Source organism: Astatotilapia calliptera, chromosome 22, assembly GCF_964374335.1.
Source record: "Astatotilapia calliptera chromosome 22, fAstCal68.1, whole genome shotgun sequence".
Classification (NCBI taxonomy): Eukaryota; Metazoa; Chordata; class Actinopteri; order Cichliformes; family Cichlidae; genus Astatotilapia; species Astatotilapia calliptera.
Genome location: NC_137442.1, coordinates 6,625,171 through 6,651,059, shown reverse-complemented (window position 1 = coordinate 6,651,059; position 25,889 = coordinate 6,625,171). Strand labels below are relative to the sequence as shown.

The window sequence follows — 25,889 nt, the reverse complement described above, 5'->3', positions numbered from 1 at the left end:
TTTTTGCAAAGCTAAAAACAAAAACGGATCTACTGTTCAGTCCATTTTGTAGGCCAATGTCAGAGGGTTTAAAAAGAGAAAATACTGATCACTTTCAACGTTGCATTTTTTCCAAGACGTTTTACAGAAAAGTGCTTTCAGGATTCTTTCTATAAAAATCATGAATGTTGTTATATATGTATGGGGCTGTGGCTCAATGGATGAAATGTGTCTTCTATATACGAATACTAATCTATAGGCCGGTAACTTCATTGCGGGCTCCTCTAGTCTACATGCTGAAGTGTCCTTGGGCAAGATACTGAATTCCAAGTAGCCCCCGTTTGTGTGAGCGTGCGAATGTTCGAAAAGGTGCTCAGGCATAGAATAAAAGTGCTGTATGAATGTGTATGTGATTGGGTGGGCTTGTCGTAAAAAGTGTTTTGAGTGCTCAATTAGAGTAGAAAAGTGCTACATAAGTACCAATCCATTTTTTTACAAAAATAAATAAATATTCATTTTGTCCATCTAGTGGCCGGACTGCAGAAGTCAAGAGTATTATCAAAGTCCTTGGGATTGGCTATCAAGGCAGCACAAACAGACAGCTACTTTCATGGCAATGTAACAAGTACTTGTGATGATACATCACATGTCAGGAGTGGTCAGGATACATAGGGCTATATGCCAGTGTTGGTAATTCAGTAATTTCAGGTTATCTCAATATGGCAAAAGTGGAGCAAAATTACCCATGAAAAGCTTTTATTGTATGAACATAACATGCAATATGTCCATATAAATGACCTTAATGATAGGGTCATTGGACGATATCAGAAGCTATATCCCACCCCTGCTTTTTCTGGTGTGGTACACTTAAAACTCAAAGCTATACTTGTCCATATGCAAAGATTTACCTCGGTATTCTGAAACTCGTCATAGGGGTGGGTTGAAATTTTGTCATATGGGATATTTGGCTGGTGAAAACACGTTATTGTCATGGTCCCGGGACTTCTACCCGGTGTTTTGTGTTTTCCTGTATTTTTGTTTTAGGTCCACTTTTTATTCTAAAGGTTGCTAGGTTATTCTGTTTAGATGCCGTTTATTAGATTTCCCCTCGTGTCTTTACCTCCTGTGTCTCCCTCCGTGTATCTGTGAATTCTCATGCCTTGTTTCCCCTCCTTGTGTTTTATTCCATGACTTGCCCAGCCCATCAGGTCTGCGCTCTCCCCGTGTTCTCTCTACCCCTCCTGTCTGCGTCTCTGTGTACTTCCTGTTTTGCTTTGATAGTCTCCCATCAGTGTACGTCACGTTGTGTTTGCTCCTGTCCTGTCTCGTTACAATTATTAGTATCAGCTGTGTTCCCCGTGTGCTCAGACTTCCCTCGTTATCCTTCTGTGTATTTATGTCCGCGTCTCCCTCAGTTCTGCGTTGCGTCCTCCCTCTTGGCTGTGCTTCCTCGTGTGCCTCCCCGTGTAATTAGTTTAGTAATTTTAGTAATTTGCGTTTAGGTCCAATTCCTGTCTGCACACAGCTAGTTCATGACAGTTATAGTATATATCCGGGTCTAATTTTTACCTATATTGAGATAGCAGGCTCATCTTCTAACTGTGATTTTTCTTAAAGCACAAAAAGCTTTATTTGAATGGTTTTAGCCATTGTACTATGTCAATACCAATTTATCAGTAGGGAGGTTTTCTGTAGTGAGGCACATCATGTTTCAAGAGAGCTAAAAACTCCCCCACCACCAAAAACTCTCTCACTCTCCCTTCCACAAACATTTTTGGATGACTCATAACTTCAGAATAATGCATTTTTCTTGCCTGTCAGCAATCATTTTGTCAAAGCAGGAATCCTAATTTCTTTTAATGCTTTTCATCTCAAGCAGCACTAAATAACAGTGAATTAAGCTCACAAAGATACATTGGTCCTGCATCCTTACTAACAGCTGATAATTTAGCTTACATTAAAGTGTTTGCTTTTTCTGTATTTTTCTTAAGGTTAAGGTGTTGTTTTTCAGGTTTTTTGTTTTGTTTTTCACAGAGAGAAACAATCGTATTTGCCTCAACGACAATCCGAACAGTAATGAGTGCAGGGTTAAAGGCACTGCAGTAGTGCAGGGATTCTTGATAACAGGAATATAAATAACAATAACCTCAAAAAGGAGAGAAAAGGGACTGTTTTTTGCCAGCAGATAGGAAAATATGCGCGAGAGTCAGAAAGCACAACACAAGGTGTTTTTACTGAGATAGGTTTAAACCTATTCTAGATGGGAGTGAGTCACCCTTCCTGACTGCAGTGGGAGATTCATAGAGCCCAGAGGAGGAAACAACTCCTGGTTGGACAGAAGGTCTGAAGTGATGAACATCTGTTAATATGCGTGGGTTTATGCTCCTAGTTTCACCAGTTGTTCTTAAAGTCAAGACTTATCGCAGTTGTAAAAGTTAAAAGTTACAACACAGTTTGACTCAAACACACAGCTATAATAATGTTAGATGGTCCATTACTCTATATGGGAAGATATTGCTGCCCATACAACAAAAAGTTTTTCGAGTTTCATTATAAAGAGAAATTGTTCTTTTAATGAAATCTTTCTGAGGTTAGCCGGGAGAAATCATATAACATGACTGATCTCAATCTGGAGCTAGTCTGCTGACTTATTCTCAAGGGCAACGGCCAGTGTTTCAGGGCTCCTGGTCTAACCAGTGGATATCTGGGCCGAGTCTTGGTGTTTCCCACGTGTTTTTAATGCAGATAATTTAAACGAAACACAATAAAATGCTCTTCTTCTTTCAGCTTCTCCCTCCCTTTCAGTCACTGCAGAGGATCATCTGCCTCCATCTCACCCTATTCCTAATATGTCCTCCTTCATATATGAATCTTCTGTTTGATCATCCTCATCAACTCCTGCCCCACAGCGCCATATTCAACATCCATTGTCCAGCATATCCACTATCCCTCCTCAGCACATATCCAAACCATCTCAGCCTCGCCTTTGTAACTCTGAATCCAAAAGCTCAGGCTGAGCTGTCCTTCTGATCTACTAATTTCTAATCTTGTCTATTGTCGTCACTCCCAGTGAAAATCTCTGCCCCCTCCTGCTCAGCCGCTTTTTATTAATGCCACCGTCTCCAAGCCATACGTCATAGCAGGTCTCACTGCCATCTTGTAAACCTTCCCTTTCAGTCTTGCTGCTGTCCTTTTATTACACATCACTCCTGATACTCATTTCCATCTGCTCCACCCTCCCTGCACCCTCTTCTTCACCTGTCTTGTGCACCATCCATTGGATGGTTGACCCCTTAAAAATTGAATTGCTTACCTGCATATAACATAGGCCCGGTAAAATGTGATTGTTGAGTACTACATTAGGCTACCAGCAGGGAAAAAGAAACCAGAAACCTTCTGGTACCTCAAATCTGTTCTTCTCCCTACAGATTCTGCTTACACATAAGCAGATGTCATGTTTTTTTTTTGTTTGTTTGTCTTTTATAAGATTTAGGCATCTAAAAAGCAGGAATTCAAAATCAGAGACTGAGGTTTGGATTTTTAGTCTTGAAAGTAATTAGGATTTCCTGACAAAAACACGTTGGTTAAAGACATTTCAGTGTTATTAAGAGCAATGTTCATAACAGAACTGATCAGAATGTTTGAGAAACTCATGATTTGGGGGAATTAAAGTGAAAAAATAGCACTGGATTCAACACCATGGATTTTTAACACCATTTTACCATCATGTGGCCTGCTTCTTTAGAAATCATTATTAGTTGTTTTGCAAGAAGCTCAGAGTGTGTCTGAAGGTTCACCTTCCTGTGTCTGCAGAGACTTGCTCATGTGTGCAAATTAAAACTATATGAGATGATAACTAACATAATGAATTCAGGGAATAGGTCTTATACTGTGTATTATTCCTTTGAGAACCTTCACAAGGACACATTTCTGTACATTTATTGTACTTGTCAAACAAAGTGCTGCATGTTTTAATTGTGATTATTCAGTCAGCCCTGCAACAGCAACAATTACACCATGAGTCAATCTGCTTGAGTATACAAAGATCTTGAGTGCTGAATTTACTGAGTTGTAGTAAATAAACATTAAATTGTTAAAACTACATAGCGCTTCAAAATAACAGAAGTGTACATGGATATTCAACACTAAGGCTCACTGTGTATATTATTATAATACAATATAAAATAATTCTATAGTCTATATTTTTATATTTTATATTCGTCTAAGTCTATATAAAATATTTAGATGAAAGTTATTTATCTAAATGTTATTTTTCAATTGATTTAGTTTATTGGTTGACTGATCTGTCTTATCTGCCTCAGCCTCGTAGCTCAAGTAATTCCAATTAAAATATTTAAATATAACTAATTAAATAAATACATAAGTAAAAATGTAGTCATCAATCATTTTCCAAAAATATGAATTAAATGATGAATATTAATTGATAACATGTGATACTCATGGTCTGTACAGCATTGGTAGAGTACAAAACAAGTGACCCAACAAAGAACACACTCCATGTACACACACACACACACACACACACACACACACACACACACACACACACACACACACACACACACACACACACACGTAAGATGTGGAAAGTATTAACATCTTTGTGGGGAACAAAAATTGGAGCTTTGCTATACTGGAGGGGACCGACAGCCCTTGTGGGGACCAAAATCCCAGACCCCACGAGTTTGAATTTTTATTTTTGAGCCTCAAAATGTGGTTTTAGTGTCAGGGTTACAATTAGGTTAGGGTTAGGCATTCATTTTTGACGGTTAGGGTAAATGGATAGGGAAAGGATTATGTCAATGAGATGTCCCCAAGGATATAAATACACACACGCGTGTGTGTATTTATATCCCGATCATTCACCAAAAGGTTATCTCGTATTGATTGGAGATTGAAAGTGACATTGAGAAGTAGATGGATTCCTGTCTATTCCTTATCTGTTTACTGTCTCCTCCCTGCCATGCCAAAGACAGAATGGATTGGCATCTGCAGTTCTTTAGATCTTCGAGACTTTGCTGTCAGTTTAGAAAGCAGCACAGAGGGGAATTTAAGATGAGTTACTGTGTCAATTACTGGCTTTTTTAAATGGGAAAACACATCTATCGACACTACATAATGTTGAGAACATAACTGCATCTTTATTGAGTCTCCAAAATAAGACGCTGTCAGACTAATTTTCACAGTAGAAAAACAATGTGGCGAGAGCGAAACATAAGCATATCTTTATACATCATACATTTATCTACTGCAATGAAACTGACATGTAATATATGATGATGATCAGTGTGGGATTTAGAAATTATTCAATCATTTTCACGCTTTTTCCTTGTGCCATATGATAAAGCCAATTGGGACCGTTTCTTTTGTCCATCTCTCTCTTTTTCTCTCTCTCTGCAGCCGGACAAAAGCAAGTCCTAGAAGATAATTGAAAGAGTTTTCAATTAATAAATGCGTCACTGATTTGCACTTGCAGCCCTCATCGGTGTCCCATGGTTACACAGTCTGCCTCTCTCCAAAATCCATTGTTTCAAATTGCACTTTTCATTTCACCGCCAGCTGTTTCATTCTCTACAGGTCCTTCCTGTATTCTGCTCGGCTGCTTAGTCAAGAGAAAAGAAGTGAAAAAAATCACAAAAAGGAAATGAAGAAATAAAAAGGAAAAAATGATCCACATTAAGCATAATGGCTACCATTTTACATTTCATCAAGTCGACTCCTGGTGGTTACTGTGAGAGAATAACTGTCCTATTTTTCTCATTTCTTCTCTATTTTTCTTTTCTCGTTGGCTAAACCAAGAAAATGAGAGCTTTTTTTGACTTAATGCTGTGAAGGTCAAATGTGCACATGCACATCTTGACTGCAGTCGATCAGTTTCTGATTATGGAGCTAAAACTGCAAAAAAGCAGGAACTAAATAAATAAATTATGACATAAATAAATGAATATGCCATGAAAGCACTAAGAATAATAAAACATGTAGGCCTTAATTACCTTGCAACATAAGTTTTGTTAAATCTGACAAGTCCCGTTGTGACCCCGGCATTGATCAACCTGTAAGTGAAACTGTATGAAACACCTTGACTACTTTTTTGAATGACAGTCTATTTAATGGCAGAAGAAATTCTTAAAGAAACATGAAAAGAAAATATTGAAATGGCCCAGGTTTGGAGAAATAAATGGGAAAATGATGGGGAACCGTGTTAAAATGCTCTGGTCATTGGGATTGGTCATTAGTTTAGTAGATAGGAGTTTCTGGTTAGGTTTTTGCATTATTCCAGGGTTTGAAGATGTTTCTGTTTCTTGTTCTTATGAATTATTGAGTAGAATTCTGGTTTTTGTTTGGATTTTATTTGTTATTCTAGCCTCCCCAGCCTCTCCCTATCTGTTTTCTGCCTTACTGTCCGTTATCATGGCTAGGTTAGTCTCCAGTGTCACTTATTGTTTACGTCCAGCTTCACTTTCAAGGTTAAATTTCATTGTTTTCTTGCATTCGTTTTACTTGCTTCCCCTTTGTTGTGTCTCTCTCTTTGTAACATTGCCCTTCGTCATTCCCCCTTATTTAATTAATTCAATTTCAGTTCCTGTTTTACTGTGAAGATTAGTTTCCTGTGGTATCTTATTGGAGCTTTACTTCCTGTGTTTTCCCCACTTTGTGGCACAGATTGCAGATTCATCTTTTTTTTTTTTAATAACAAACATGTTTTATGTGAATGCTGTTTTCCTCAATACCAAAGCAAATTTAAAAAAGCATAAAAATAAATGTTTGTTTTCATGCTATAGTCTGTGTGCTCATGCATTCTACTTTGTTTTTTTGTTTTTGTTTTTTTTTTTTAAATCCAATTAACTTTTAAAACTGTATTTCCAGCTGCTGTGCTGTTTGGCAATTATCTTTGGGTTTCAGTATTGATGCATAGATTAGCAGATTTTTATGAGTCACACAGTTCTTGTGGGACTAACATGTACTGTGCCAACTGATGCAATATTTTATACTATGTGAAAGTGAAAAACTTGGTAGAAACATTTCCTTTTTTTCCCACTTCCATTATATTCTGCAAAGGTCGTACTTGGGCCAAGACTTTGGCCTCTTACCATTGACTGCAAAAGAAAACGTCTGGTTTACCTGAGATCCTTACATACTTTGTCTACACTGGATACAATTCAGATACAGAAAAGCATTTGTGCACACGGGCCTGATTCAGTCAATCACACTCTACCCCTCATGGTACGGCTCCTTTCCTGTGGATTTCTAGAAATATACTCTCAGGTATAAGGTGGGACGATTTGTCTTGATGGAAGACTTTCATATAAACCACTTTTTTTTTTTAATAACTGTGACACAAAGCTAACGCGTATCACCAACAGTACAAGCAGTGAAATTCAAATATACACCACAGGCCTATCACTTATATTACCTTCAGAGGCTTTCTCTCATCTATTTATGCAATCTATGTTCAGCTTAAAGTTGACATGCACTGACCTTTAAAGTTGCACTGATAAATACAGAACCTGCTATCCATTATGTTGTTAATATTCCAGAAACCATCTGTGTGACTGCACCCACCACAAAGCTAGATACAGTACCTTGCACTCCATCTCGTTTTAACTCTGGGTGAAATGCCAGCATCCACTGACACGCTTGCAAATTACATTTCAAGCTGCAGTCTGTGGCTGGTTTACAGCACCTGATACTGCTGGCAGTGCGTTCAAGTTAGGTTTGCATTGTATTCACTCCATAGTAAACATAAAACATCTTGAGGAGATGGCGCTTGGTGCAGACTGAAGCTTTATAGAGCCAGAATTTAATCACGGATAGAGGCTGCAAACTCGAAGAGCAGTGCTTTACCAGCCGCACGACATCTGCTGTTATAACTCAATATTTAATATTGTCACATCTCAAATGATTTTTTTTATCACATTATTTTATTGAGAAACAGTTTGTCACCTAGAGAGAGCCTGCATCATCTTGTAACAGAAATGTATAAATAACATTTTTACAGTATAAGTGAGCTGAGAAGTCTCTAGAAAAGAGCCTGTTTAGTGTAATTTAACTCAGCTTACAGTAATATGGCGTTAAATACAGGTAAATATAAGGTCGCCGAGAGAAGTTCCTTTCTTTTATCAGTGACTGCCAAAATGACTGATAACATTGTTCTATATAAAAGGACGTGTTTCTGAAATGTTCACGATTTAGTCATTGAGTCACTATAAGTACAACCTATAAATGAAAATCAAAGGAGCAAAATCATCTTAGCAGAGAGAAAAGGCCTTAAAGCAATTGTTGTAACACTGTAAGTTATTAAAACACTAATTAAAGACTCATTTAAAAACTGTAAAAACTCTACACAGAAAAAGCACATGAACGAACATCATCAGACTTCAGATTATAGCAGCATGTTTAACAATAACAATTACAGATTTAGGGATTAATATGAAAAGAGTTTTCAGCAGATTTCATCAGGTTTTGCCAGTTTCTGAAATCATGGTTAGTAAATAATTTAACATTTTGCAAATTGGAGTCGAAATGAAGTAACTAATAATGAAATCGTGAGATTTTGTACAACTTTGAAATTTTTCCTACTAGGTCAAAAACGTGGTAAACAAATTAAATCTCAACAGAAATTATTTAATCACTTTGAATCTTAGCTGTAAAGTGACCATTTCTGTGTGTCTGCAGCATTTCCAGTTGACTGGTTTCTATACATAAATCTCTCGTTGGGTTGCTTCACTCCAGTCTGTGTAAAAGTCCCAAATGAGTACCCCATGTGTTCTCTCTTTATCCTGAGGTCAGGGTAAAATTAGAAGAAAAGCAAGCAAACAAACAAACTTTTAAATATGCTGCTTTATATTTTTTTCTTGAAATATTCTGCAGAATGACCTGTAATTGCGAGAGTAGGTTATTACGAGGGCATTTAAGTCAATTTTAAAGGATGGCAAAATTAGTTTTATTGGTTAGTGTTTTTGCTCCCAAATTAAAATGGAAATGAAATTTTGCTTGAATATAAGAGCTGTAAATCCTGTTTCCTCCCATCTGTACTGTAGTGTGACAGTAATATTTATTATATTATATATAATGTTGTTATACTCATACCAACTGTGCCTACTTTACCAAATCGCTCTTGAAAACAGACTTAAAATACCAGTGAGATGGTTACCTGGTATAGTAACAGACCTAAAAAAAAGGTTAAAAACTTAAACATAAAGAACCAAAAAACTATGATGCAAAACATTTGCATCTATGCAGAACTTTAAAATTAAAATCTTCGGTTTTTGACCACAGATAAAGTTTGGCTCAAAACAGAATAACACACACACACACACACGGACCCACACAAACACTTTTCTGTTCAACTTTAGTTATTTAAAGCCATCTGAACAAGTAAGATAAAGTGAAAACAAATTGTAATCTATCTGCTGCAGTGACATCAAGCTTTTTTTAAACAGTTTATTGTGCTAATTTGTGTATATGTAGTTTTCTTTCCTCCGGTTTTCTGTCTCTTCGCTCTCTAATTTATGTTGCATGAAATAACTGGAGGTGTGATGAACAGATACAAACATGATATATATGTGTGCATGAAATTATGCTAATTGCTGCTGCTGCATCACGTCAGCAGTAACTCTGAGGTGAAAAATACATAGAGTGAAAACACATCTGCAGATTATGCTCACAATAAAACCCACTCTGCTGTCAAGTTCATTCTTTGAAGAAAAGCAAATAAAATAAAAAGTTTGTGGTGTCATTCTCAGCCTACACACAGATGCGCACACACACACACACACACACACACACGCACGCACACACACACACACACACGCACACACAATTACTCAGCTGTCAAATTTGCTTCCTGCAGTAAGGAAGTGAGCTTGCTTCCTTATACAAAACATCCTTGCACCTTTGCCGCATAACTACATACAGTCCACATATACACACACCAACACATACTAAGGCACTAATTAATGCACACAGTCTAAACCACAAAGCACTCTAATGCAAACACTTCTAATTTTGCAGTGAAACACAGCGTAGTAAGTTTTAGTTCTCCTCCTTAACTGTCTCGCTAATCAACACTTGGAACTTCCACCAGTTTCATTTGCACATTGATGCAAACACACAGCAGCCATGAAACCACACTGTAAGTGAAACTTACAGCAGGTTGACTGCAGTCAGCCATTTGTCACAGTGAAACTCCAAGTCATAGAATCGAAAGTGCAAACCAGTGATTATCACTTGAGACCAACTGGTTCACTGTCTGAGCTGGAGAGTTCTCAGATCACATTTATTAATTAATATATATATAATATGAAAGTGGCTAACTGCACACAAGAAAGTTGATTTCTTGGAGATAAGAAGAGACAGCTAACTTGGAGTGGATTTCACTCTTGGCATTGACTGTTGTTGACTTTCTGTGAGATGGAGAGTTCTCAGATCTCTCGGTTCACACTCATTGATGAAAATATATGTTACACTGTTAAAAGTGTGAACGTGGCTGGAGTGGGAATCCGTTATCTGCCCGGCAGTCTCCCTATTTTCCGGGCCAAACTACACTTATCTTCAGATTTAAGGTTGATCCTTACTACAAATCTGAAAGTTTTAATTTTTTCTGAACAGTTGCAATACATAAGACTGGAACTGAGACAGCTAACTTGGCATTGATTTTTTAATTATTTTCTTGTATAAAACCAAAAATGTGGGTTGTAGCTTCAAACAAACCTTTTGACGAGGTCATAATGGTTTAGTCCGATCTTTTCAGGTAAATTAATAAGCACTGACATTTGTTTTCATGAGAAAATAAGACCACTACTATATTTTTTCTTTACTAACTCTGTGGATTTCCAACTTGTTTCCAAAAATTCATTCAGAGTTTGTTGAGGGAACCGATAAAAATGTAGGATTTCTTCAGGAATGTGACCTTTTGTTTTCGTAGACAGCTAATAACAAAAAATGCTCAGTACTGGAAGTAAATAGACTTTTGCACTGAAGATCCAGCAGCCCTGGAACCCTCAAACTTGCAGAGTTGGCCAGTCGCTCCAAAAACCTAAATTTCATGATTTTATAACTTTGCAGAGGGACATGAAGTCTACACAAATAAAGGCTGATATACACCAATAAGCCCTACTCTGAAAACCTGACGTAGATGTAACACTGTCTGCGAAGCTGGATTTAAGAAATCAGAGCTCGAATTCGAAGTTTGAAACACATGTTTAGTGCCATCTTCTGTCAGCACTGACCATGGTGTCACATGGCTGGTTGGGACTGTCCACTTTCAATCTCTGCCTCTTTTGCAGGAAGTGGCTCCTCATGTTAAGTTAGCTGCACTCACAGGGGAAAATCCAGCTGTTAGCCATAATGTTTGGGTTTGTAAAGCACTTTATAAAAAAAGAACAGGGTGGAAGACAGCCTGCTTGAGCCAGGTGACAGTTTGTTCACCAGACTGGCACAATCAACTGATATGATCAGCACTATTTAATGCAATAAAATAATCTTAATCTTCCCAGGGACATGCAGACAGTTTACAACATAACAGCCCGCTACATGCACAAATATAACTATGTTTCTTTCCGAAGCACATCTGCAGGGAAAGTAGGTTGATGTGTGTGGAGGTGGGGAAAAAAGGTGAGGATGCTGATGGATGTTAGGAATTCCAATCATCTTCAGTAAGAAATTGTTATATTTTGGTGTGATAGGCATGTAGTAAACTGTTTGGTCATGTTGGGAAAAAAGAGAATATCTTATTGCATAAAATATAAGGATGCAGAAAACATGTGCTGAACAGTGACAAAGACACCTTGGTTGCAGGTTATCGGAGTGCTAAGAAATGCATATTAGTAGCAATTCAGGAGTTTGTCCAAAATGAGATAAATTTGTCATTTCATGTCATTTCCTCAGAAACACTTATTCTTTTATTTTAAATAAGACCAAGAAAGTTGTGGCAAAATGATGACAGCCCTGTGCGGTTAATACAAGAAAAATAATTACGGTGCTCTGTTATCAAAGTCGAAATGAAATCAGCAAGTTTTATTTCCTGTGTTTATGATTTAAGAACATATAAAAAAAGAAATTTGCCAGGATAATGTTTCCAAGTTCCCCATTTTCCATTTGTGAAACGTGTAAAAAAAAGGGTTCCCAAATGAAAAAAAACCCCAATATACTATTTATTGTTTTTTGCCCAACAAACATGGTTTTTTTCTCATCCGGGAAAAGATTGGGGGAAGAAAAGCTTTATTTGTTTGATGCAAAAAACTAATTAAATATGATATACATTTTGGCCACAGGGCAATAAAGTGCACTGTGTTTAAAGTGCTTTCAGGCAAAAAAGATTTCATGTCTTTTGTTTTAATGACTTTTAATTTCTTAATAAACTCTTAAATGCAATGCACAAACACTATATGTTTTGTGTTATTTACCTTTGCAGTGATGTCTTTCTTGTTGCTAAAAGTGAGTTTGGTTTATGTAGAGAGAGTTTTTTCCCCTGCATGTTTTGTGACACTGACTACGGAGTTAACTAATGTAAATTGTTCTCTGAATCACTACAGATGGTAATTAACTTTAGTGACTCGCATTTGTGTGACTAATCTTTAGATTCTGTTGATTTAAACTGTGTCCAGTGGTTTGCAGTTGCTTTTGTGGAAGAAGACGTCATTATTGACGTCACGCTCTTAATTAGTTTCAGATCAATAATGCTGAGCTGAAAGAAAGCCGAAACAATAAAATGCTTTTACTCCAAATTGAGGTAGTGATGCACCTTAGCCTCTTGTGGCCTTAAATAGGAATTGAAAAAAGGAACATGTTTTTCATCCATTTGTTGTCACATAAAGAAGATTACTGGAAAATGGCCCAGCTTGACACATGACAAATAATAAAGGAGCTAAAACCCTGGTAAATGTGTTTCTTTTGACGGTAGAAAGAGAGAGAGAGAAAACATGGCTATTTTTTTCCACTCACTTCTGACTTCTGTGCCGCAGTTTAGAGGGACTGGTCTCAAGCAGAGAGATACTCTGACTAATTGTAAAAGCCTTGCACTTTCAGCTGGGGTGTTTTGATGTCGAATTCAGTCACATGTGCAGCATCAAGCACATCTCCGATGGTGTTTGCGAATGAACCCCTCGATCATTATAAATAAACCCTTAATATTTCCTTCAGTTTTTTTATTCTGTCAAAGAGGCAAAAGAATTCTTTGACAGGCTTCATATTAAATCTGTTAAGGGTCAAGCTTTTCCTTCATGCCCTGTGGTCTTTCACTCCCAAAGAAGCAGGGAAGATGCAAGCCGGGCTGCCGTCCAACACAACAAGCCTTTTCACTGTACATATATATTGTGTGTGTGTATATATATATATATATATAAAATACAAGTTTATAAGAGCTGTAGTCTTCTATTCAATGAAAAGGAAAAAATACTCTACTCCAAGTAAAGGGAAAAAAGAAATCTCACCCATGGGGAGCGATAACTTCACTGGCTTCCATGTAGTTCTATTTGTTAAAGGAATTAAAAATGTCACTGAAATGTGTTGCATGCACTTTAAATGGGATTAATGAGAATTCTGTTAAAAACATGTTGTTCAGAAAAGATTACATTTTAAGGGTTTCGTTGTCTCAAACAATAACATGGCAACAAATAAAAGATCAATCATCCTTTAAGAATATAGAACTGTTTTCTATATGATGTGTATGCTGTCAATAATAAGTAAACAAGTTAAGGTTCTGGCGTCAGGTTTCAAAACCTGTAAAACTTATTTGGCTCTGTGCAGTCAGATGTGAGGAGAAGCTCACATGTTTCTGCTCCTGTAATGAAAACTCCAGTGAAATAATTTCAAACCTGTTATAAGCGAAAACAAATCTATACTCATGACTCCGTGCTGATCCTTGGGCAGCTAGAAGTACACAGACTGACTCACTTTTGGGGTATATTTTATTTAGTGCCATATTTTATATAGAAAATCAAATCTAAAAGGCTTATTTATGAGATTTCAGCCAATATTAAGGAATCTTAAGGCAAGTAACAACTTTACTACTAAAACATTTATATATCCTTCCAGTCACACCTTTGGAAAACACGATCAAATTAAGTTCTGACTAAATTATTTTACCCCCTCCAAAACATCACTTCTTGAGAGCTAATATTCTGAAAGTCAACTTCTGCAATATCTGATCAAATCCGTTTGTTTACTGTGAGTGAAGCATTGCAGGTGTTCAGAATCAACTTTTCTGCTCTGCTTGCTTCTTTTCCAGCAATGACTCTGTGATCCCATTTAAAACGTAAATCACAATTAACAGCAGCACACCTTTTTATCGCCTTCATATCTAGAGGCCAAGCACTCTCAGTGCAAGAGTCCAATTGTATCTGCTCCATTTATTACTGTTATTTCAGTGCTTTCCCTGTTCCTGGCTTGATATGGAAACATCTTTGCTGTAGAATCTTCTGCCTTATCAGCACCTATTGAACTGGTGAGAAGCACTTTGTTATGTAGTTGTTCACAAAATCACCTGTAACACCACTGGTTATTGAGACCAACCGATGAGCTGAAGGAACATTTTTAAACTTAAAGTTCAAACAGGGAGTTTGCTTTGATTTCACCTCTTTTGTTCTTATCTGTTTGATCTTCAAATCAGGAAACACACATTTAAAACTACATATGCTGCATTAAAGTGCTCTATACTGTATATTAGGTTCAAGGCTTCTCATTTCTCAGTGTCTCTGATCACTTCTTTATGTTGTGATTGTAGGTCTAGCGCACTTCCTGAAGCATTTCCTGCCAAACTGCATTAGAGTTTAAAAAAATGCTTCCCAACAGTGAATTGGGATTCTATCATGAATGAGAGGCAGAGATCCATCAAATAGATCTCTTATAAAGATATACCAGCTTCTTCTGGATGAGTCCCAGTATATGTTTGGGGCAGTCACTTGGGGAAAAAAAAGTATTTTATTAAAACGTAATAATCTAAAAAATAACCCATAGCATAAATAATTTGTAATCATAGTTTTAACCAGGATGTGTCATTGACCAGTTGATCCAAAACCCCATTATGAAACCAAGAAAAAAATTGCGAAACCAACTACAATCTAAAACAGAGTGAAACCCACTAAAATAAAACCATGACCCTGACCAAGCAATCCTGACCTACCTTAAATCTTCCTGGTCATGATGCCTAAAATTTCAAGGTGCTTGAAATATTCCTCAGATTTTTGTCTACATTAGCATGATAGTATAAAGCAGCTGCTGCAGATTTTCACATCCATGCCACGTCCAAATGTGCACTATTGGATTGAGATCTGATGACTTTGGAGGCTATTTGAGTTACAGTGAACTCATTGTAATGCACAAGAAACCAATTTGAGATGATTTGAGCGTTGCAATATGGTATGTTATCCTGCTGGATTTAGCCATCAAAAGATGAACACTTTGTGGCCATAAAGGGACAGAAATGGTCAGCAACAATTCTAAGGTAGACTGTTGTGTTTAAGCAATATTCATTTGGTACTCAGGGGTAAAATATAAACCCAAAAAAATATTCCCCACCATTACACCACAATCAGCAGCCTGAATTGCTGATATATGTCAGGCTGGATCCTTGCTTTCAAGATGTTTGTGCCAAATTCTGACCCTACTGTCTGAATGTTGAAGCAGAAATCCATTCGACTTACCAGACCTGGCAAAGTTGTCCATCTTCTATTGTGAAATTTCCATCAAGGGTTAACATGTTGTGCATTAAGATGAGTTTTTCTGCATGGCTTGGTTGTAACAAGTAGTCATGTACTTCAGTTTTTGTTGCTTTCCTTATAGCTCAAAGCAGTCTGGCCATTCTCCTCTGACATCAGCCGGGCTGTTTACTGGGTAGTTCGCCTTTTTTTGGACCATTCCCTGCAAACTCTAGAGACGGTTGTGTGTGAAAATACCACTAGATAAGCAGTTTCCAAAATATGCAGACCTGTGTATTTGGAACCAACAACTTTGCCTTGTTGAAAGCAATTTAAATGCTGAGCATGTTGGCGTGCCCACAGTAAAGTTAAAGCATTCATCTTTATTTTTCATTAGATCGTTTTCAAGCTAAATATTTGTAGAAATATATTGGGTTGGCAAACCACAACCACATAGTGATTTCACCATTAGAGAATGCATCTCTGCAGACAGATGGAGAAAAGCTGTAACCAGCAGATCATGAAATCTTAAACTGCCAATAGGATGCTGAAATCCAGAATGTAAAATCTGATACCATTACCAGCTCTCTTGTTTTACACAAGTGCGTCATTCTCAGTTGGAGCACATTTTGGGTTTTGAGGATGTTTTGGTTAAACGCTTCTCATTTGTGCAGTTGCCAAATCACAGTGCTTGGAGCCTTTAAAAGCACGATACTGAGTCATTCGAAGATCTGAGAGATTCATCCCTTAGCATCAATTTTGCATTTAGGATTAATGAGAAATCCAAAGATATATTTAGGTTCACAAGGAGTTAAAGGCTGCTTTACATCAAAAACTAGCAAAGTGATGTCAGCGCTTTGGGCATGATGTTTTTTGGTTGGCACAACATAAAATCAGAACTGTTTTCCACACAAGTTGAAACATCAGAGAGGCTTTTGATTCAAAGCAAAGCAAAGAGATTATAAGGGTCATTCGGGCAGGGAGAAATAAAAGCTTGAATATTTTTCACCGAAAAGATGAATGATTAAAAATGGCTTTATTAGGGCAATGGATAAAAAGCTTACAGAGTTCTCTTTGTCTGAACATCAATGTAAAGGTCACCATCAAAGAAAAGGTTTAGCAGTTGATACATTGCCATGTTCATTCTAAATCAAGTGAAAGAGTTGGCTCTCTTGCAACACAAGGGTCTATTTTGATCCAGTTCATTAAAGAAACGCTCCCTGAATCTTTAGTGTATTGAGATTTCTTTCTTTTCTTTTTTTTGTTGAAAATCATTGAATAGAAGATAACTCTTTACCCTGATGAGAAGAAGGAATGCAGAGCAGTACTTAAGCTGAAGAGCTTTGTGAAGCCATGATGTCTTGAGGAGAGACAAGGACAAAAAAACATTTGTCCACTGTCAAGGAAACTTGACAGTTAAAGTACTAGTTCTGCTATTAACTCTGATGAGACAAGAAAACAGACAAGAAAAAAGGCCAAAACCATTTTTAACTGTGGAAAGTAAGTGTGTAACTCAGGAGTGTAGCTGAACAACTCCTGTTTTTAACATTTTTCAGATCACTGGTTTGGTTTAATGGCTTGCAAATGTACTCTTTTGATTCTCCCAATATTTTCAACAAAAACATTAGCAAACAGGAATGTTAGGAAATGAATAAGCAGTGAAAAAAAAGCTTTACCAATGAAGCCAAATGTTTAAAATTAATCTGCAGCAGATGATGTGCAGAAGAACATGTGCAAAGATATCTTATACAGCAGCGATTCTGAATTGGAGTTATTTTTGCTGAGGTCAAGAGGTGCCCAAAATATTGTGGAAAAGTTCAGCAAACTCTAAACAATGTATCTAAATATATGTGTGTTTGAGATTGTGTTGAGTCGAGTCACTTTCAAAACTAGTTGGAGACCACAAAAAACAACATGGATACAAAAGGAAAAATGCAGAGTTTCTTGAATGAGCACTTCAACTCATCTTGCGGGGCTGTGTGTGTGAAAAAATGAGAGAAATACGTGAAGTGATTCATCTCAATCTATTGAAGATTTCCCGCATGCAAAAACACAAGTGAAAAGCTTTCATTTGAAATGAATAGCCATTCATATGAGTGCACATCTCCAGAACCTGAAATAACCTGGATGAAAAAAAAAGCCATGACGAATTACATCCCTAAGTATAGCACAGAACACTGCAAGAGCAGCACTGTGGGAGAAGAGGAAGGTATCCGGAGAAGCAGGAAAGCAGGACAGTGCTGCGTTAAGTAAATTGGTTACAGAGCACAATGAGATCTCCTCTAACCAGTGTTGGGAGGAAGAAACTTTATCCACATCTGCTGAAGTCTCAGCTGGCCCGGCAGAGGCTCGGCTTTAACTGGATTAACAAGAAAAGCCAAGCTCAATAACTAATAGGCCTCTTCTTCTTCTCGCTTTACTCTCTTCCCCTCTATCCCCTTCCCTCTCCTTCTCTTTCTGTCTTGCCGTCTTCCTCTTCCTTTAAACCAAAGCAGAGAAAGATAATGCAGAACACTTTTATGCCTTCTACTGAATTAAACATGCCAGGAACAGCTTGTACTGGGTGCTAAAGCAGAAGCAAAGAGAGATGGAATATGAAAAAGGAGAATATATACAATTCCGCCCCTGCACAAGGGTCTCTGGAGGACTGCTGAACATTTCTTTACAATTAAAAAGATCTGTCGCAGATAGACTGCGCTGAAGAAAGCTAAACAGGACAGGCTTTTTTCACTAATTGGCCGGGTTGAAAAGGACTGTCAGTTGTTGTTGGGTGGAAGCCGCCAATCGCCAAGTGGAGAGGTGGCATAGTACTCAGAAAGACTCCTTAGAGACTTCCTACGCACCTCAAGCTTTCATTGTCAGAGCTGTAAATTCCATCTTGCCAATCTCTTATTCCTTTCACACACATTGCCATCTTTGTGCTGCAGCCAACCAATTGGGCTCCACAACCAACAAATCTGCCCATCTCTAACTCCAGGCTTGATGGTGAATAAATGACAGTGTTTCAAATGTTTCTGGTCTCAGGTGGTTTACAAAAAAAACCTGGAGATGTCTTCTCATCCTCTCTGCAGGAGCTGAGGTTTCAGTTGCTGTTCTGTCTCGTCTTTTCTGACTCTCAGTTTCTCTGATCTGAGAAGAAAAAGTCCTCCTTTCTCTCTCCTCACTCCAGGCCTATTTGGCATTCCCCAGGCGGAGCATTGAGCTACCACCCTCATTCTCGATCCTCCCCTCCCTTCGTTCCAGTCTCTTTCCCTCCGACAGAGCCAAGTGACCTGTTACAGTGTGCTTTGCTTAGCTTGTGTGCCGCACACACAGCAGCAAGGACGAGACTTTACAGGGGTTGCATTCAGGACCACAACCTCCCAGAGCACGCACCATGTGAGTCAGGGTGGCAAACAAAAGCTCAGAAGAGGACATTTGTAACAAGCATGGCCCCATTTCCAACTCACCGGACAGGCCAAGAGTAGTCCGATTCACTTAATATAAAAAAGTCATATTAGCATATTTTTAAATCATATACAGTAAATCTGAAAACAGAATTTCTTCTTGTTAAGTTTCTATAAGCAGATGTTCTTGAGGGACGCTACAAAACTTTTTGCATCCTGTATAAAATTTTGATGTGTTTCTGGATGATGGAAAAGCACCTAGTACTGGAAGGTGCGAAATCAAACAGAATGCATTATTAGAACTGACATTTTTGGAGGTTGTCTGACTTGAACTGCGATTGCAAATCTTCCAGGTGAAAATGCAATGGTCTTTTCTCATTTCTTCATTTTGTTCCTGTTCGCCTGCCTTTTTTCCCCCTGCCTGTGTATTGTGCAGGTTCCAGAAATGAATCTTAAGAAGTGAGAAGGCTTACAGGAGAAGATGCCAGATAAGATGCACGGGTGTATCTTTTGTGAAAGTCTTTTTAACTGTGATGTATAAAAACATGTGCAACATGGAGCTGGAAAACACAAACCATGTTTCTTTTGTTTTTGTAAGTTGTCTTATTTAACTGATATAAACCTTTAAAATGAAGCTAGTTTGTCCAGTTTCAATATATGCCAAATGCCTCAACTCGTCTCTCCTCTGGTCTCTTCCTTGTCTTCTTTGCTTGCATCTAAGGTGGCTAAGGTATGAAGAGAGGAGTTGAGGAAAGTAATTAAGCATGTTACCTAAGGATGTAATCTTGCCTCTTCCTGCAAGCTTAGGTTTGGTTAATAAGTCTGCACAAAAAGTGATTACTGTATAATTAAATGTCTTTCTAATGCACAATGTCCCTTGATCAGTAACAGTTTACAAAAGTGTCATTTTAGTCACATTTTCCTCACTTCTTTGCATGCACATGCAGTTAGAATCAAAACTGTTAGAATATGTTTAAATAAAAGGTCTAAATCCAGAGGTCTGTGGATTGAAAGCCATTATCCAGATACAAATCCCACATTAATGCCAGCTTTAAATGGGGCATTGTGCTGCATGGCAAGCAAAAGTATTACATGCTGTGTAAGCAGATGTAACAATGTGCAGAAGTATGAACTTAAAGGACACTGTTGTAACACATAGAGCGTACTGCTCCTTAAAATCGCAAAACCTGTGGGTCCTGTGGCCCGTCTGTTAAAGAGGCTAAATATCCAGAGCAGGTGCACTGCACTACATTGTGCTGTGAAATGTGCTGAGTTCTAAGAAAACCCTAAAAGAGTTGTGAGAGTCTGATATTTATAGTCTAATAAGACAGCTCTGCTTAATTAATTACCAGTTTTTCCACAGGGAATTATCTCAGAAAGATTTTCTTTTATTGAAAATGGGTTGTGCAAAAATAAAAGTTATGAATGATGATGAGTTTTCTCACTAAGGGTGCATCCATGGTACAAGACTCCGGGACTAATTAGGCGCAAAGTTGTGATCACAGTCAACTGTTTAAAATTATGGCGCTGTGAGAACCCCTAAGAGAAAAGATGCGTCGAGGCATGCATTGGCCAAATTGAGGGTAAATATGCTGGAGGGGGATGAAAGCGAGTGCCTCCAAAAAAGTTTCATTTTCAGGGTGAAAATCATTAACACATTATACAGTAAAAAAGGAGGAGGAGGGGCTTATTTTCACTTGGAAAATACAGAAATGCATTAAAAAAATATCTCTAAGTACTGAATAAGATACATTAGACGATACAGTGTATCTGAAGCATGACAATCAGAAAATGACTTTTTCATATTTTGGAGTTCCAGAGTTTAAAAGTAAGGACCTTGGAGCATGCATGCACCCGACGGAGTAGAAAATACACTTAAATACTTAAACCCAAACTTCTCTCCAGGGATACAATAAACAAGTCCTACTACATGTAGTACATGTGACAACCAAAAGAACACCATGGCTGCTTCTGAGATTAATTGGCAACTTGTCAAAACACACTGTGAGGCTTCATGAAATGTCTGCACTGAAATGCTTTGTAACATAGCAGATAGGACTGTCTCAATTACAGAACAACAGATTGCACAGCGCATAATGTTCAACAACAATCAACAACAAGGGACCTGCTCAGGACTTGGGTGGGAGTAGAGCTGATACAGTCTTCTTAAAAACACACGCACACACACACACACACCAAAAAAAATCAATAAGGTTTTGACTTTTAAATATCTCTGCTTTCATTTCACAAACAAGTCCATGTTCAGATCTACAACCCACAGATATTCCATGTTGGGCAATAATGTCTTCGTTATTCATGACAAAATACTCTTACAAAGCACTTAGACATAAAAAATAATCATAATGAAATACGATAGATTTACAATGTAAATTTGAAAAATAACTTTCTATAAACGGTCTCCGCTCTAAATGTACTGACTGCTCCGTGATTAACTATAATCACATTCCTTAAAGATTCCCTTTTTTCATAAATATTTCTAAAATACTCTATAGTGTAAATGACTGTTAATACCAAACTGTTTTTCATTTCTGGATTTACTGACTGTACTCTCAGCTGCAAAACAAACACCACCCGAATCAAACACAGCACATCTATAGTAATCCAGTGCGTGTTTGTGATGTAGCATAGGGAGCTTGAAAAGCAGAAGATGTGCTCAGTTCAGCTGCTGAAGCATCTAGGCACCACTCCTCTATTACGCTTTAACTGTGTCCTTGTTGGCTGTCGTTGCATCTCAAAAGACGTCTGTCTGAGCTGTAAGATTTCCCTGCCCAGATCTTCCAATTGTGCCATCGCAAGCAGTTTGGCATAATAAAGACAAGTGATTCAAGACTTAATTTAAAAAAACACACACATACACACAAAAGACCATTTGGATGTCTAACAATAAAAATATGAGCAGGAAAAACCTTTGAATCAATAAGGCAAAAATGTTCCAACAATATATGAGCTCAGTGTCAGTTTCCAATTCTTGTTATGTCTTAACAAATGTGTTGGAAAAAATCCATTCTACCAACAGTTCAGAGAAGTACCTTAATAAAACAAAGTCAAACAAAAATCATGAAAATATGTAACCTTTTCCAATGCATATTTGCACGTTCAAGAAATTCGCCGGCACTATTATCTTCCGGAAAAGTGAAACGTCTGCGCCCCGTCAACAGATGGGTCACTTATTTTAACCAGACATGTACCACTACCTGTACTTCTGCAGTGGACAAGAAACAAAGGCTTGAGAGTTTAGGATTTAATTTTGAATGTTTTCACATCCTCTCTTGAAATATATCTTGGACTGTGTCTTTCTGTCCAATCAGAGCTCCGAACACGGAATAATCCGCTACATGGCGTAAGAACATTCGGCGGGACATGGAAAATGAATACATGAAATACAGCAGCCCCCAACAAAGCCGGTGAATATTTTGCCTCATTGAATGCGACCCAGATAGGAATATAAATACAAGTTATCCCCTTCTCCCTGCACACAGTCATTGCGGCAGTCTAAGCCGCCCATTATGTAAATAAAGAAAGCCCAGAATGAGAGGGAGAGATGTAATGTGTGTGGGACAGAGTGAAAGGACAATATACAAATCGCTTAGAATTCATGTGGAACAGAACGAGATGGCGTGGATAGAAAAGGGGGGAAATAAAGATGGCGATAACACGGAGAAAACTAAACTGGAAAGGGAAAAAGTTGAGTCGGAAACAAATAATCTTTTTTAAATTCATTAAATGAGTCATTACCGATCCAATGTGGAACTGTGTGAAACCCCCGAGTGTGTCGGTGCATCTTTTCCTTAGCGAGATCAACACCATTACACAACAGTAACAACAACAACTAGAACAACAACAACAACAATAACAACAACTGTGCTATCGTGAAACGGCGCCCAATATATAGATGATGCACATCATTAACACCACAGCCAGCCACACATTAGCACATACTGTTAAGTCTGTTATGTTACTCAGTTTGGTGGCTCTCGCTTCAGCGGCACCCATCAGGAAACCATGTGGTGTCGCGGGGTGCAGCGGGAACCCGGAGTCACAGTAAGCCCAAACAAAGTCGTCTCTGGGATTAACAGAAACAAGTTTGGCCTTTTCAAGTTTCGAAATGCCTCGAGTGAAGTCAGAAGAGCTGGCATCTCCATCGCGTCAGCAAGATCCACAGAAGCCTTTCGGACAGTTTAACACAGAGTTCAACGTGATGACGATTTTTATTTTCTTTTGAAGCAGAAAGGCGAGTTTTGGATAGTGGTGATTTTTTCTTAAGTGATTATGGTGCTTCAGATTTTGCTGATTACATTTTCTGGTAAGGTATAAAATACAAACAGTTTAGTCACTCAGCACATAATCACACAGCAAAGCTGAAGAAACAAGAACGTAGCAATAAGCAGCATTGTGTTACTGTAGCTTTTTTTGCTCTTGGCAGTATTTTTTTATTCCCGTGACACTGAATCCAATCTTCTCCATGGCACAGTTAAACACAGTCACATATTCAGCCACAGTGCACTATTTCCACTGCAAGTCTTCCTTTATCAGCCTAACAACAACCTTTTATTATTTTTCGCTAAATCCACCTTTTATCAAAGTATACGGTCACTGTCAGGCTGAGAGGATATAACTGATGGCAGATCTTTAATCAGGTTGAATGATAAGCAGGCAGGTGTCTAGCTAATGGAGGTGATGCTGATTTGTTTAGAGATGAAAGGGGCTGGCTCGGATGCACCACTTCCTCCACTACATCTCCTTTCCTTATCTTCAGCCTTTGCCGTTTCCATCCGTCCCCTTCTTCCTCAGACGTAAATGGCAGTCCGGGAAATAACAGAGCCGTCTCTCTGAGACTCCATGTCGTCGTCCAGGTACACATCCATTTCTTCGCCAGCGTGGCCTCGGTGGACGTGATAGGCTGGAGGCAGAATGTTTCCGCCTCCGCCCGCTCCTCCAAATCTGTCGTATCGCTCCTCTTCTTCCTCCATGCTGTCATCGAGGTCAAACTTCCTCCTCTCAGCTTCATCCATCTCACTGCTAAGAAGGATGTCATGGGCAGTAGGAGCGTTGCCGGTTGAGGCGTGGTGGAGATGATGATGGTGGTAGTCGTTGGCCTTTTCTGTTAGAGTTCCTGTGGCATCGCAGCCCTCCCGATACGTGTAGATGGGCCCGTTGTTGTTTGTGCCAGTCCCATTCTTGCTGCTGTTGTTACCGGAGTTGCTGAAGAGCAGACGGGCTTTGTTGCCATAGTCTCCGCCATTGCTTCCACCGCTGCCTGTTGCAATGGAGTCCCCACTGCTGGGGTACCCGCGCCTCTGCTGCCGGCGGCTGCGGGTCAGGAGGACGGCAATGAGCGCAACAACCAATAGCAGAGCCAGAAGGGAGCCGATCACTGCGCCTGCCACTACACCGGCACTGGATGGATCCTCCAAGGCTTCTGCAGAGGGGATGAAGGGGTTGGAAGGAGGGATGGAAAAATGGGTGGAGGAAAAGAAAAATGAAGGAAATGACGGCTGTTTTGGAGGAGGTATTGACAGTTCTTCTCTTATTGTGAGTGTGCTGTAGTGATAGGAGTAGTGTCTTCTTCTACGTGTGTTACAATCCTCTTACAAGTGTGTGGTAATGTTCTTCTCAGTGTAATCCCTTGGTGAGGGTGCAGTCAGTCATTGCTGGGATCAGGCTGAATGGCACTCATTCATTCTCTCCCAGAGGCTTGTTGTGCTGCATTTTTCAGACATTTTGCTCTATATGCATTTCAGTCCAGCTGCTGGCACTTCAGTTTTTGCTGCCCTTCCCCCCTTTGCCAGCTGGGGCAAAGCCTTTACTACTGAGATGATCCTTGGTTCTATACTTCATGTTGGTGTGAGCCAGGTTTGCCTCTCCACACGTTTCAGTTGAAGATTGAAACAAAAATGAGAGAAGGATTTAGAAAAAAAGCGGTTTATTTCGAGTATTGTGCCGACTTTGCCGCAGGTTAGAGGTTTAGAGCCAGCAGAGTCACACAGACAGACACACAGAGACAGATACACAGGACAGACAGGCAGAGGAGTTACTTGGAAAGGGTTAAATAAGAGCACAGTCATTACTGTTAAGTGCCACAATGCTTAATCCCTTCTATATTTACCCTCTCTTTCTTTCCTACTCTCAATTAAAACCCCTCCTTATTCCTTTCCTTCCTGCTTATCATCCCATCCTCTGCTTGAACCGCGTCCTTCGTCTGCCTCCCTTATTGGTCAGCTAGTCAAACCACAGGGAGAGCGATCGCCCGCTGTCAACCCAGGACCAAATCCAGATCTCACTGATCAGCAGCACACGAAGGTAAAAGGTTCACACTGTGGAGCAAGACTCCTACCAGGACATGTTTAAAAGGATTCTATGTAGGAGTATGAGAGAGAGAAAAATGGGTAGGATTTGTACGGAAAGATTCACGCTGGGCTAAAAAGTGGAGAGAGAGAAAGTCTCAAACCAGGAAAGGAGAAGTGTTGAGTATTAGTGCAAAACTGCACAAGGCCAGCTAATATGATTCTCTTTTCTTTTATAATTTCTTGTCTGCGAATCACATTCAGATATTTCTTTGGGGTGCAGCAAGGGCAGCGAAACGTGGAACAGCAGGGGAATCTGAGCCCCTTCCTGTTTTATGCAAATAACAGCAATGTACTGCCAGCACTCCTGGCAAACACAGCAGTGAATGCCAATCAAACAATCTGAGGTTGGCTGAAATGATCATTGTGTGGGGTTACATGCCAGGGCAGCGCCACTGAGGCAGTGACGTTCTTTTTTCTTTCAGTGAAATCACATTGGACATCAAATAATGATGTGTATGGAGCTAGCGAGCAGGAGTTCTGCTAACAAAACCAGTGGG

General features: G+C 38.9%; 1 protein-coding gene across 3 annotated transcripts in view; it reads right to left on the bottom strand.

Annotated features, from left to right (window-relative positions):
- Positions 1-25,889, bottom strand: part of pvrl2l (PVR cell adhesion molecule related 2 like) — a 315,388-nt gene that overhangs the window by 114,714 nt on the left and 174,785 nt on the right. The window contains exon 7 of one of the 3 annotated variants that reach the window (XM_026155450.2): positions 23,687-24,464. The exons of the other annotated variants lie outside the window; for them this stretch is intronic. Coding sequence (XP_026011235.2) covers positions 23,833-24,464 — 632 coding nt within the window. The 3' untranslated portion in view covers positions 23,687-23,832. Of the gene's footprint in view, positions 1-23,686; positions 24,465-25,889 lie in introns of those variants that run through there. 3 annotated transcript variants of the gene reach the window in all.